General features: G+C 36.8%; 9 protein-coding genes across 9 annotated transcripts; 4 read left to right on the top strand and 5 right to left on the bottom strand. All coding sequences in view use genetic code 12, as the record gives it.

Moving 5' to 3' along the window:
- Positions 1 to 201: 201 nt before the first annotated feature.
- On the top strand, positions 202 to 1,569 carry CORT_0A12960 (Leu5 mitochondrial carrier protein; the record flags this gene model as incomplete). Its single annotated transcript, XM_003867069.1, has 1 exon — positions 202 to 1,569. The coding sequence occupies one exon, from the start codon at positions 202 to 204 to the stop codon at positions 1,567 to 1,569; it is 1,368 nt and encodes a 455-aa protein (XP_003867117.1).
- Positions 1,570 to 1,695: 126 nt separating this feature from the next.
- Positions 1,696 to 2,445, bottom strand: CORT_0A12950 (Nat2 N-terminal acetyltransferase; the record flags this gene model as incomplete). Its single annotated transcript, XM_003867068.1, has 1 exon — positions 1,696 to 2,445. One exon carries the CDS (start codon positions 2,443 to 2,445, stop codon positions 1,696 to 1,698), a length of 750 nt encoding a protein of 249 aa, XP_003867116.1.
- A 366-nt stretch (positions 2,446 to 2,811) lies between these two features.
- CORT_0A12940 (molybdopterin-converting factor) lies at positions 2,812 to 4,122 on the bottom strand (the record flags this gene model as incomplete). Its single annotated transcript, XM_003867067.1, has 1 exon — positions 2,812 to 4,122. The coding sequence occupies one exon, from the start codon at positions 4,120 to 4,122 to the stop codon at positions 2,812 to 2,814; it is 1,311 nt and encodes a 436-aa protein (XP_003867115.1).
- A 215-nt stretch (positions 4,123 to 4,337) lies between these two features.
- Positions 4,338 to 5,246, bottom strand: CORT_0A12930 (hypothetical protein; the record flags this gene model as incomplete). The annotated part of the gene is made up of 1 exon (XM_003867066.1): positions 4,338 to 5,246. The coding sequence occupies one exon, from the start codon at positions 5,244 to 5,246 to the stop codon at positions 4,338 to 4,340; it is 909 nt and encodes a 302-aa protein (XP_003867114.1).
- A 339-nt stretch (positions 5,247 to 5,585) lies between these two features.
- Positions 5,586 to 7,037, bottom strand: CORT_0A12920 (integral peroxisomal membrane protein; the record flags this gene model as incomplete). The annotated part of the gene is made up of 1 exon (XM_003867065.1): positions 5,586 to 7,037. The coding sequence occupies one exon, from the start codon at positions 7,035 to 7,037 to the stop codon at positions 5,586 to 5,588; it is 1,452 nt and encodes a 483-aa protein (XP_003867113.1).
- Positions 7,038 to 7,348: 311 nt separating this feature from the next.
- Positions 7,349 to 8,242, top strand: CORT_0A12910 (Prp18 protein; the record flags this gene model as incomplete). Its single annotated transcript, XM_003867064.1, has 1 exon — positions 7,349 to 8,242. One exon carries the CDS (start codon positions 7,349 to 7,351, stop codon positions 8,240 to 8,242), a length of 894 nt encoding a protein of 297 aa, XP_003867112.1.
- A 335-nt stretch (positions 8,243 to 8,577) lies between these two features.
- On the top strand, positions 8,578 to 8,814 carry CORT_0A12900 (Rpl38 60S ribosomal ribosomal protein subunit; the record flags this gene model as incomplete). The annotated part of the gene is made up of 1 exon (XM_003867063.1): positions 8,578 to 8,814. One exon carries the CDS (start codon positions 8,578 to 8,580, stop codon positions 8,812 to 8,814), a length of 237 nt encoding a protein of 78 aa, XP_003867111.1.
- Positions 8,815 to 9,579: 765 nt separating this feature from the next.
- CORT_0A12890 (hypothetical protein) lies at positions 9,580 to 10,764 on the bottom strand (the record flags this gene model as incomplete). Its single annotated transcript, XM_003867062.1, has 1 exon — positions 9,580 to 10,764. The coding sequence occupies one exon, from the start codon at positions 10,762 to 10,764 to the stop codon at positions 9,580 to 9,582; it is 1,185 nt and encodes a 394-aa protein (XP_003867110.1).
- A 1,435-nt stretch (positions 10,765 to 12,199) lies between these two features.
- CORT_0A12880 (Ate1 protein) lies at positions 12,200 to 13,615 on the top strand (the record flags this gene model as incomplete). Its single annotated transcript, XM_003867061.1, has 1 exon — positions 12,200 to 13,615. The coding sequence occupies one exon, from the start codon at positions 12,200 to 12,202 to the stop codon at positions 13,613 to 13,615; it is 1,416 nt and encodes a 471-aa protein (XP_003867109.1).
- Between the last annotated feature and the right edge of the window lie 61 nt (positions 13,616 to 13,676).

Here is a 13,676-nt window from a genome sequence, read left to right as displayed (position 1 = left end):
ACGCAACGTAGAATTTTAAACCACTCTTGTATCTCACTGGAGTGGTGAAATTTGTTACCCCGGACGATTGAGCGTGAGAGGAAAAGGAAAAAAAAAAATTAGTCGAGAAACTAAATACATCATCATTGCATTTTCAATAAAGACCTATACACATAATAAACCACCCTCACTACCCCCCCTTGACGACTTACGATAACCTAGATGTCAGAGAATGAAATACTACGGAATCAAGCATCATCGCTGCCGATGCAACTGCTGTTCCCGACTTCACAGGAACAATTATCTCCAGCTCCCCCGCCACTACAAGTTCCGACTGCCCAAGGTTCAAACGTAGCAACATCAAGGCTATCAAGGGGATTCAAAAGTCTTTTCTACACTCAATCTAATAATACCAACATCGCATCGCTCAAAGATGAGGATGATGATGTAAATGAAACGATCCCTTTACCGGGCCACTATTCCAACGATCAATCAACACCGATAAAAAGCATCAAAGTAATCGATAAACAAAGTCTTCATTATGTCATTCTTTCCGGTATTGCTGGTGGTGTTGCTGGGTCCGCCGCAAAGACGCTAGTTGCACCATTGGATCGTATCAAGATCTTGTTTCAAACTTCCAATCCTGAATTTCTAAAATATAGAGGTACATTTCATGGTTTGGTACTTGCTGGGAAACGAATTTGGTCAAGTGATGGAATATGGGGATTATATCAGGGTCATTCTATAACTTTGTTGCGAATTTTCCCCTATGCTGCGATCAAATTTGTTGCTTATGAACAAATTCGAACAATTTTGATACCCAATGATGTTTATGAAACTGCTGGAAGAAGGTTTCTTGCTGGCTCATTATCAGGATTAGCTTCTGTATTCTTCACTTACCCCTTGGATTTGATCCGTGTACGATTAGCATTTGAAACGAGAAACTTGCACCATTTGAAAGCTCATCCACAACATCAACAATTTATCCAAAGTCATCGAGGAAGGGTTTTCCAAACGGTTCGAATCATATATAATGAAAATCCACCTATAAGATCAAATGACCCACAATGGTTAACTATAATGAGAAGAATCTTACCATTTAATATTCAACGTATAAGTAATTTTTATCGTGGATTTGCACCCACTATTATGGGGATGATTCCGTATGCTGGTGTCTCTTTCTACACACATGATTTACTTCATGATATTTTACGATCAAAACCATTACGTGAATATACAGTACATCCAGCTACAAAATCATCTACATCAACATCAGTCAAAACCAAATCATCAAGAGAATCACGTCCACCTTTGAAAGCTTATGCTCAACTAGTTGCAGGTGGTATTTCAGGGTTGTGCTCCCAAACTGCAGCGTACCCGTTTGAACTTATACGAAGAAGAATGCAAGTTGGTGGTGCTGTTGGTGGAGGTCAATTTTTATCTTTTAAAAACACTGCTGGTTTGATTTATCGAGAAAATGGATTCAAGGGATTTTTTGTTGGGTTGAGTATTGGATATATGAAAGTTGTACCAATGTTTGCTTGTTCATTCTTTGTCTATGAACGAATGAAGAAATTATTGGGTATATAGAGAAAAGGTATTTAGAGATATTTTTAGAACAGTAAATATAGATATTTACAGAACATTATTACATATGTCAATGGGAGTTTGCTCTTGGTAAACCAATCTATTTACATGTCAAAATTCTATCACACTTTAAAAAAACCACCACCATTTTCTCTTACCGGGTCTAGTACCAAATTTACCACTACTAGCAGTAATATCCTTATATCCACTCTTAGCTAAATCTTTAGCTAAATTTGCTGTAGTACTCAATTTATCAGTACCTATTCTAAAACCCCAACCACGTAACAATTTAACAATTCCTGGAGTTATGGCTGCTGTTATTGGCAATCTAATGAAAATCAAACTCTTGTGTAATCCATAAGCAATGGCAAATTCCGTCCATGAAAATTGACTCATTACATATTGAATTATACTTTGATCACGTTGTGCCGCTTTTTGTTCCTCAATTGCATTATCATCTTGATCAATACCAGCTTCGATTTTTTGCACTTCTTGTTGGTGTTTTAATTCAGCATCACTGACTCCATACCCAAATGCCTGTTTCACTTTATTTTCATAATATTGGATCTTTTCTTGTCCCATTGAATGAACAAGGACATAACATATAGGCAAATCAATCATCGAAAGGGCCAAGTAGACAGCTAAAGCAGGGTATCCGTATTCTTTCATTAACGCTTTGATACCTTGTGGTTTCTTGCCCCTTGGTGGGGGAGGGATGTTGTGAGCGGTTGATGATGTAGAGTTGAACCTAAAGGATGTACGTTTGAATGATGTTCTGATTGAATTGCGCAATGAATTAATATAGGTTCGCGTTGGTGATGGTGTTGTTGTAATACGGAATAATGACCGCAAGGGAGCTATGGGTCTGAATGGGAGCATCTGGAACACAGCCTGGCGAGTACGTTAGATATATGTGTGTTGGGGGTTGTGAGTCCCTTTGATAGAAAAGTGAAAGATGGGTTTCGGGATTTTTCGTTTTCACGCCAACGGCCAATCTTCGCACAGCGATTCTAGAAGATGGTTTCGGGAAGTTAAACGAGATCTCCACGACAACAAAATATGAATGAATAGGACAGTTTTGTCATAAAATCCCATCCTGCTACTGATGAATGAGTAGAAATCAGACTGAGGGTTTTCCGGAAAATAAAACCCTGCTTTTTGTAATTAAGAGTGTACGGAGATAAGCTCAGTGATAAATGCTGAAACTTTGTTTTTTTTATGTAAATTCTATGTACACGGGAAACCCTATCTAAATTTTGAGTAATAAGCTTCATCCTCATGTCTTGACTTAACCAAATCAATAACTTCTTTCAGATAAACATCCTCCAACTTTTCACCGCCAATCAATATCCTCTTTTCATGTTTTCTTTGTTCATCTTTTGTCATAACCACAACATTTTGCAAACTAATTTCCTTTGATGGATCCCATTTACTCAATGCCAATCTGGTTGAGTAGTTTGAAATCGGCGATTTACCCCTAAACACTTCTTCCAATATGTAATTGACATCAGCCATGGAGATTTTAACACGTTGATCTTCTTCACCAATTCGCAATTGTTGACCAGCTAAACTTTGCAACATATCATCATAAATTTTGTACCTGTTTTTACCTTCAATAGGTTCCATTGGATAACCAGATACTGTGGTCAATATATATGTGGCAATGGCTAAACCAAACATACCTGGCATAGTACCCAATACTGGTAATATACGAACACGAAAATCTTTTAATGCTGATAGCTGATCAACTTCTCCTTTGACAATCTCCTCTTCTGCTAATGGTAAAAGTTTTGCCTTTCTTGGATCAGGCTTCTCTGCTGAAAATATGAATGGAATACCAGTTGTTATACCTCTCTTTTTCAAAACAATACGTATTTTTTTACATAATGGATCTTCTTCGGTTTTGGAAATATCAGCAACATTGATTCTCGTTGGATCAGATTTAGTAGCTGCACCACCCGATGAAACAATTGGGATATTATGTTGATGACAATAAGTTAACAAATCACATTTAGTATCGAAATTATCAATACAATCAATGACATAAGTTGGATTGAAATCCAACAATTCTTGAGCCAGATCCAAATTCCACAACTTATTTTGAACATCAATTTCAATCCAAGGTACAATTTGCAATAAATGGTTTTTCAAACAATCAACTTTAGAAATACCAACATCGGAAATAGTTGCCACTGCATGACGATTTAATGAACTTAATGATACTTGATCAAAATCAATAATTCGTAAATGTTCAACTCCAGATCGTGCAAGCATGGTTGCAACCCATGATCCAACACCACCGGCACCAACAACTATGATTCTTTGGTTTCGTACTTTTGCCATACCTTCTTCGGTAAGAAATGCATAGTTTCTTGCTAGTTGTTCACGGATGAGTTCTTCGGAGTATTCACCAGGTGAGAATTTTCGTGATTTGACAGGCTGTGAAGTTTTCGTGGTGAGTTCCTTTAGGTACCCTTTGTATCTATGGTAGATTTCTACTGCTGCTGTTGTTATAGCAGCAGTAGCAAGCACTGTTAGTACCACGTTTCTTGACATTTGGCCAGATGCTTCAATTTTGTGCTTATCGGTTCATCTCGATGGAATTTTTTTTTTTTTTTCACAACTTTGAGTCGCGCCTTTGACTGATGATGATTCAACCGAAGCAATACAAAGTTCTCTGTTTAATCAATATATTCAATACTATACAATCTATGAATTGAAAAGACCACATACGAGCAAGCTCAAACGAAGGTGGCTTCTAGCCGCTCAATCTACAACTTTGCTTTGTCACCTTTTCTACCAACGGTACACTTGATCAACCCATTTGGGTCTGGTGATGGGTAAAACAAGTCCTTGTTATCTTTGATTCCTTTCCATTCCAAGTTAAACAAAATGTAATGCTTGTTTGGCAAGACATATGTAACAGTAGCAATTTGCTTAACATTAGCCAAGATTTTCTCAGCCATATTGTACATGGTGGCTTGTACCGATGGAGAGTTTTCCTTGCAGAATAATTCCAATGTGACATCTCTTGCTTCGTTGTATGCACGGTCAAACAACTTACCATTCCCGATAACATCTTCCAAAGATCCAATTTGGTTTGGATCGAAAGTCCAAGTTGATGAAACATCAGTAGACAAAATTCTATCCTTGGTTGGCTTCAAAGTAGTGTAATCACATACATTGTATCCATAAAACATAGACCCGGTTGATTTTAAAACAGTCAAATCTTTAATTGATGAAGACAAGGTCAATTTCTTAGTCAATTTGTCATAATTCAAATAAGTTTGACGAGTTTCTGGTCCTTCATGCCTAAAAGAATGAGCATGCTCTTTACCTTCCAATTTAATTTTAGTCCATTTGGCTTGAACAATGTAAACCTCAATACCTTCAACTTGATCATATTTCGAAGTGAAATGTTTGGCTAAGTGAGCGGCAAATGATTCAATTGGCCAAACATTATTGGTCTTGGCTTCAACCAAAATAGTGTTTTTAACAGTATCAGTAGGGACAATTGATGAGTTATCGGCTTTAGTATATGAAGTGTCAAATTTACCTCTCAACAATACTTGAACATTAGCTTCAAGAACATCTTGAATGTTTGGATCAGAAGCATCTTTTCTAACTTTTAAAAACTTGACGTTGGCTTTACCGTAGGAGCTGTCGAATAATTCTGCCATTGTATTAGATGTGTTTTATAGTTGTAATATGATATTAATGAGGAGAAGAAAAAACTGAACAACGGAAGGGTGATTTATTGATCTATTTATACAATTCTGTGAATCATAATTTTGTTATCAAATTAATTAACTTGGATAAGGGGAGTAGAATTGATTTCGCAAAACCGCGCGATGCATTTCGGGCTAATACGTTTTTTTTTGGTGGAGCAGTGCGGAGAATGCCGAACGATAATTAATCGAATAACGGTAAGTCCCACTTCCTCGACTAAGGAGGAAATCAGACCATTTTTTATTACATTGTGGCTAGTGTTTTACTATGCTATCATTCGACTATCATAATTATATATTCTTCTTATCAGTGCTTTCTACAGCTTCACTTATAGTTGATTCTTTCACCTCCGGCTCCTCAGCAAATCTCAAATTCTTTGTCCTTGAAGGACTTGTAGTTTGTGTGTTTGCTCCAGTGGACTTTACCGAATCATCAATATTTTCCAAATGCTCCTCTACTGTTGATGTTTTGTTATTGCTGTTGTAGATTAACTCTGCCGTTCTTATCCATCTTCTTCTTCTTGTATATTTGGAAAATGTATCCTCGGTAGATGGCTTCTTCCATACATTGTCGTAGTAAATGTATCCTTCATCGGTTGAAGGATTGGCTGTTGTCTTTGATCGTTTTGAACTTGGCAAAGTTATTGCACCATCGTTAGTCAAATCCAACCTCCAAGTCTTGTCTACCCATCTCCAAGTTGCTCCTTGCAAATTGGGGTCACTGGACAAGTTTGTGTCATCAGTTGCAGCATTTGGTAGTTTAAATGTGTCGATTGAGCTACTCTCGTTCAAAAATTCGTCAGTCCAAGGTGTTCTTTCATACGATAACAAATTCGATGTCCATCCAATACCTAGCCACCTTCTTTGGTTCTCATAAATAACATAGGTGAATCGAACTGGCTTAGAAGAGGGGTTATCAATATTCTCATTCTTTTGTACTTTGGCAAACGCAGCTGCAAATAAAGAGCTCTTTCTTGATTGTGACAAATCTAATCCAGTCAAGTAGAAGGAGATAACTCTAGCGGCTTTGATCTTCCAAATAATTCTTCTGATCACGACCGAATAGGATGAATGGTATGTAAGCAAAAACAAGCCTGTGAATAACAAAATAATACGAGGTTTGATCAACAAGAAAGTCACAATCAAGTAAACGGGAGTAAGGAACAAGGTCGTAAACAAAAGCCTCTTGATGTCATAAGCCGTCAATGACAACGAAGTTATAGGAAAAATCAACATGTCTGCTTTGATACATGTAGCAGTCAATGCATGAACCACATCATCTAAAGTGGGATTCACTCTAGTCTCCTCAATAATTTTTTCATTCAACAAAGCAAACAAAGTTATTACGCCCACGATTATCAAATGACCAAACCATGTCACCAAATTTTCAAAGTACAATACTGCAAAAGCATACAAACTCACAATAACGATATTAACCCAGTAGTCTTCGTTGGTCCATGTAGCAATTGCTAGGATTTTATTGATTATTAATAAATATGGGTACGCTCTGACAAGAGCCTTTGATACAACAGGTGGTGTAGAGGATAACAATGGCGATGATTGTAGTTTCTTGCCCTCAGAATGTGACTTGCTCTTCGATGATTCAGAAGAGGATGCAAAATTAGCTCTCAATTCACCACTCGTGCTTCCAGCATCTGCTAGAGTGCTATTGATGTTATCAAGCCGTGACTGTGCATCTGAATTGGATCTGGTGGTGGAATTTTTGGTGTCAGAACTTGACATATTGTGAACGGGGGATATTGCGGATCAAATAATATGCTGTGACAAACGGGTTGGGTATCTTGCAATTGATCTCTTTCGGTCAATGATAAGTTAAAGTGGCTAAATTTCCTAGTTTGAAGCCAGTTGTATGTGGTTTCCGTCCAGTTGCTTTGTAGGTGTATGATTGAGTACAAATGTTGGGGGTTTTCCGAATTGTGATTTTTTTTGTTGTAGCGCAAGCAAAATCGCTTGTGATATTGGCAAAGAAAGAGCGGAGTTTAGATAGAATGGACTACTATAAGCAAATTTCACTTATATGACAAATATAAATAATGGACTTTTCAAACATCTTATCAAAAGAAATCAATAAACGAAAGAAGCAATCACATAAAAGTTCAAGCAAGTCAAAGAGGGCAAAGCATAATACAGACGAAGTAAAACGACAAGATCACACAATAGAAAAGCAAGATGAAGAGGTTGACAGTGCAAAAGGCTTAGATAAACACGCCATTGGTGACTTTTCACCAAATGATGAGTTTTTTTTAGCCAATCCCAAGAAGGACGGTTTGAGTGAAGCCCAAATCGATGAAAAGTTAAAACAGTACAACGAATACGACAGTAGCTTGTCTAAAGATGATAAATCCAAAAGGTTACAGTTCTTATTACAATTGGATCTTCGAAATAAGAAATACAAAGACTGGCTTGATCAAGAAGACCCATTTTATCAAGATCCATCAAAACAAACCGTAGTCCTTGACTCCATTATTGAAGCAGGGCAAAACCGGCATCGATTGAGAATCCAAATCCGAGTGTATTTAAAAGAAATAATCCGTGAATGGGAATCACAATTAGACGAATCTGACGAGGATGCGTTACTATTAAAGGAAACAAAGAAGGGTATCGTTAATCTCTTGTACAAGTTGCGAAGTGATAAATTACCTACAGAAGCACTTGTATCATTGTCGACAATAGTTTACTACCTACAATCTAATCAATTCAACAAAGCCAATGAAAGCTATATGAAATTGAGTATTGGTAATGTTTGTTGGCCAATTGGTGTTGTTAATGTGGGTATACATGCAAGAAGTTCCAGTCTGAAAATTACAGGGAGTAAAAATGTAAGTAATATTATGATGAATGAATTGACACGCAAATGGATTATAAGTGTTAAGCGACTAATTAATTTCAAAGAGAAGCAGTACAACAATCGGAAGGGACAGCCTTGAAACCAGGATCTACATAGCGCTACCATATTTTGCAACCGAATTTGGTGATAAGGCTGTCATTCACAATTCACTTATAAGGAGTTAAATAGGTTTGGAATAATTGCACGCGTCCTTTTACTTCGTCTTTGGTGGTGGTCTTCTGCTCTTTGTAGAGTTTAATCGACGTGAGACTAACCAACCCCATTTAGGGCTCAGCCCTAGTTTGCACATGCACGACCTCCACCATCAACAGAAAAAAAAAACCAAACCATCCCTCAGGTTGGTAGTGAAAAATTAAATTTTGATAGGGAAACCACAAGAACCATAGTATCACCACTTACCCAACACAACACACAATGGCCAAGGAAATTAAAGACATAAAAGAATTCGTCGAATTAGCTAGAAGATCAGACGTCAAATCAGCTATTGTCAAAGTCAACAGCAAGATCAATGCTAACGGTAAAAGATTTAGACAAACTAAATTCAAGGTTAGAGGATCTAAATACCAATACACTTTAGTTGTTAACGATGCTACTAAAGCTAAGAAATTGCAACAATCATTGCCACCAACTTTGAAAATCACCAACTTGTAAACGAGGTGTTTGAATGGAGATTGAATGATGATGGAATGTGTGTAACATTTTTTTAATGGAATGATATAATTTTTTTTTGCATTATCATAGGATGGATGTTTCAATGTAGGAGAGTTGATGAGTATAATGGGAAGAGTCGAAAGAGGGACTGGATTTTGTATCAGAGAAGTATCGAGTTTGAATTATTTGACGAAAAGGACTCTTTTCCTTAATACGAGTCCAACGTTCAAGTTAATGAGAACTTATGGTGCTCTGTTCAACTGAATTCCACTGAATAGGAAATGGCGTTTCCGGGATCGCTCAACCTTATCAACCCTTATTTCTCTTTCTTCAACGTTAATATATGTGAAGTAATTGTATCACTATAACCGAATCTATACAAGTCGAAGTGGAATAAACTCTGCGAACCCAGAATCTCGATTACGCCTTTCTACTTGCAGATTATGGTTGACTATGTTAGTGTCTCGCTGCATAATACCATGTCACTTGTGATTGAACTCTAATCCACGACATGACATGATCGTTTTAATGCATTTGCATGAATATGAGGTTAAGTGAAATCCTCTATATCAATATCCAGAGCTTCATTGAACTGAGCTATTTTTCATTTACCTACGTACTTTAAAGAGGTGCCGTTTATCTTTCGTATTTTTACTTTTGTGTTATTTCTCATAACTGCAAAAATCTACACTTCCAGTCTATACGATACTCGAAAAAACTATATTCATTCACCAAATGGTTATACAAAGAGAGAAGGGGTCCTGCTCAAATAACATCTTCCATATCCTCATCATCATTGTCCCCTTCTGCTTGCTCTTCATTCTCTTTACCTTCATCGTCATTAAGTCCTAATCTTGCTGCTCTTTCTGCATCTCTCAATCTTCTATATTCCGGCTTCAACACCCACTTTGAAGTATAGGGACCCTTTTTAATTAAAATTGCAATTGAATCTAACGATTCCTTCAAATAAGATTCCGGTTGTTTTGTTCGTTCTTTTAACCCCTTGATAGACCAATACTCATACTCTTCAAATAATCTAAACAACAAGTCCAAAAGATCTTGCCTAGGCATTCTAATGGCTCTACCATCAGCTTTGTTTTTAGGTTGAGTAGATTTAAGGAAAACAGAAGTATTGTTACCCTTAATTGAGGGACCAGCATTGGATTGAATAACTCCAGGGATTTCATTAAGTAATGTGACTTTTGGTTTTGGTGGACCTTGTATATTAGCATCACGACTTTTAATTAATACAGAATAGTTTTGATCTCTTCTTGATGGAACAATCAGACAATCGTGGACAACTTTACCTAGAAGACTGGTTTTCTTGGGGATTGTTTTAACAAATGGAATGTATTTCCTAATTGGTTGGCCATCAGAACCATCGCCATTCTTTTGCACTCGGAAATATTTGAATTTTCTTCTTGGCTGAAACTTTTTCTTCTTCTCATCGGTTTCTTTCAATTCTGGCTGCTGGGGCATTTCACCAACTTCGGTCAATTCTTGTTTAAATTTTTTCAAATTCTCCTCGGTAAAGGCGTAAGAATTGCGAACTTGAGTATTCAACATCTTGATATCATATTCTCGTGGTATATCCGCTTCTTTCTTCTCTAATACAAGCTTTACTTCTAGTTTACCCTTGGGGTCTTTTCTAATTTTCACTTTCCCTAGTTGGTTTCCTTTCTTCATTGACTCAGGGTCATTCCATTTATCCATCAAATACTTGGGCAATTTCACCAACCAAACTTTTTGATCACCTCGGCTCAAGTTCATATCTAGTGATTCATTTTCTTCCAAGTAATCTTCTGGATCAGAAAGGATTGATGGGTCTTCATCAAATTCACTAGTTGTAGAAGGAGGAGCGTCCGTACCATTTTTTGTTATGTCGGATTCTTTCTTAGCTTCGGGAATTTGTGTTGACTTCTTGGCAGGACTTGTCTTGGTCGAGCTCATACTATATGAAGTGAAGTAATATGCAATGGATGTAATATAAATTTGAAAAGGGATAACTGATGTATACACTTGATCCCCCTTGTTTTGTAAAATAAAGTAAGGAGTAATGACAATCAAACATTTTCCAGGCGGTAAAAAAAGCGCTGTGTCGCATAAATAAAATTACGACAAAGTAACATTGTTCACCACGACGATACATTTATTGAAGGGTTGCAATACGCATATAATCATGAAGTGTATAATTTGATCTCATTGAGGAGGTCAACTTTCCACCCTCATAAGGTAGAGAACATAGAAGCTTATTGTTATTTAATGATATCAATGCCGCAGTGAAGCATGCTGTATATATCCGTGACAACCTCATGGCGGGGTTAAAAAATGAACTAATCGTCAATTGAGGATGACAATGGACAACCAGAATCATTGGCTCTAGTCGACTTATTTGGAACTGGAATATCACGTACAGTTGAATATAACATAGGTATTATAAGTGCCTCACAAGGCCGGTTAATGAAAGCGGAGAAAAGATTGTCTGATTCGGTGAAGGGAATCTATGACTTATAAGAACCATGCTTTGCTGTGACTCACTAAAGGACTTGATGATCACGAATGAGACTGGAGAATCTGTTGTCAAGTAACTCTTTGTTTTATCAGAGTTATGTTGCAAATGGTTCACTACAAATACAATGGATTGTATTAATGCAGCCCTAAATGTAGCATTAAACTGTTCGACAAAGCCATTCAACCCCCCCCCCCCCAAGATTATAGGGATAAGGAGTAGTGTAGGAAAGTCTCATTCAGTATTTTGGATTCTAACCATGATTCGTTTCCACTGCTTTGACCGATCTTTAGCGAGTTGGAGGATGTTGCTGAGATATGAGAGAAACTTTTAAGACTTTCTCTGCAATATCAGATAGTTTTTTGCACAAAAGGTGTTGTTTATCGTACTATGAGAAAGGTTTAGTTCCAGCTTTACATCAAAATGATAAAATGACAGAAGAGTCGAGATCTAATTTTACGAACGTTAGAGGTTGTATATTCATATATTCACTTACCTCATATGTATCCGTTAAACTATATTCTACTTGTTATTCAAATATCATTGATTTAGAAGTATTTTGTTTAATTGATGGTTCTGTATGCATTGTCTACTAGAAAAGGTATGGGATGAATAGTTTTAAAGTCAAAACCCTTCTGAAAAGACTCTGCGTATTGTAGATATGATAGGAATTGCAAGCCATTGTGGCATGATAGATGTTTAAGTAACCGCAATGATTGAAAGAGATAACATTATTCCTTATCACCAACACTTATGAAGAGCACAGCGTATTCTAATCTTCGTATTTAATTATATATATATATATTTTTTCCCGTTCTCAGGTCCTGTTGCCAAAAGTTTTACTCATGTCAATTAGTATATCTCCACCATCAATCTATGATTTTTTCAGCTCCATTGTACATAAAAGAGAGACATTGTGGGTATTGTAATGATACTAAACAGGACTACTATGCTTTAGAAAGTCAAGCAAAGACCTCAACTGGGATCCAGCGAGGCGGGGTCGGAAGAGATAAGCAATCGATAATGGTGGGGTCATCAATTACTTCAATGACTTGTCAAAACTATGATGAATTGATGAACCAGGGGTTCAGAAGGTCGGGAAGTTTTTTGTACAAAAGTGATTTACTAAGAACTTGTTGTCGGTTGTATACGATTCGTACCAGTATGTCATATTTCAAACCAACAAAGAAGCAACGCAAGGCTATCAACAAATTTATTAAGGAAATTTGTCCTGATGAGTCTCAATTGGGTCCCGTAGTTAAAAATTCATTCAGTTTAGATCGAATGGTGGAAGCACAAGTCAAATCTACCAGTTTCAAAATCAACTATGGACCATCGAAGTTCACAAAAGAGAAGTACGAACTATATAAGAAGTATCAAGTTGCTGTACACAATGATGATCCTGATGATATAACTGAGAAATCATTTACGAGGTTCCTATGCGACTCGCCATTCACTAGTGAGGAAAAACGAGGTACTGACGACCAATGGGAAAGTCTAGATATTACAAACTGGTCAAACAATGCTAAAGAGAAACGAATTGGCCCTACACATGCATGTTATTATCTTCACGACAAACTCATTGCAATATCAGTGTTGGATTTTTTACCTAGTGGGGTTTCATCAATTTATTTTATTTGGGATCCAGATTATGCTCATTTATCATTAGGTACAATCCTGGGTATTAATGAGCTTCAAATGTGTCAAGCCTTAGGTTATGATTGGTATTATTTGGGATATTATGTTGAAGATTGTGACAAGATGAATTACAAGGCAAAATTTGGTGGAGAGATTCTTGATGTTTGTAGTGAAACATATTATCCCATGGAAGATGTGAAACCATACTTGAAAAATGGTCGATTGTTTGTTATTGGTATCATTGGGGACACTAAACAGGGGAAGGAGCTTGACTATGAAGCCACGGGACATACTAAACCTGATTCAATCAGCGAAGTGAATTACAATGCTGCTGAAGATATTTTTGGTGGGGTTGATATTTATGCAAATGCCAAAAAGGAAGCTAAGAAATTACTCAGTGATTACGATATAGGCAGAACCGATGAGTATAAACTACCACAAGTGATGCCGGGATTGATTCCATTACTGAAGATACAACAATGGTTAGATGAAGATATTATTGATGATGATACATCAATCAAGATTGATATGTTTGGTGGAGTACACAAGTTCCAATTTGGCAATTTAAACCATGAAGGACGTGGCTTTTACGTTGATTGTGTTAGATTATTCGGATTAAAAAAGATGAAAAATTCAACCATGATCTTACAATAGACATGGAATAAAAATGTCTTTAAACTTGATTGTTAATCATATTATGCTATTAACTATGAAT

Source organism: Candida orthopsilosis (genome assembly GCF_000315875.1).
Source record: "Candida orthopsilosis Co 90-125, chromosome 1 draft sequence".
Classification (NCBI taxonomy): domain Eukaryota; kingdom Fungi; phylum Ascomycota; class Pichiomycetes; order Serinales; family Debaryomycetaceae; genus Lodderomyces; species Lodderomyces orthopsilosis.
Note: the sequence above shows the minus strand (reverse complement) of the source record. Positions and strands in the feature narration are given on the sequence as shown.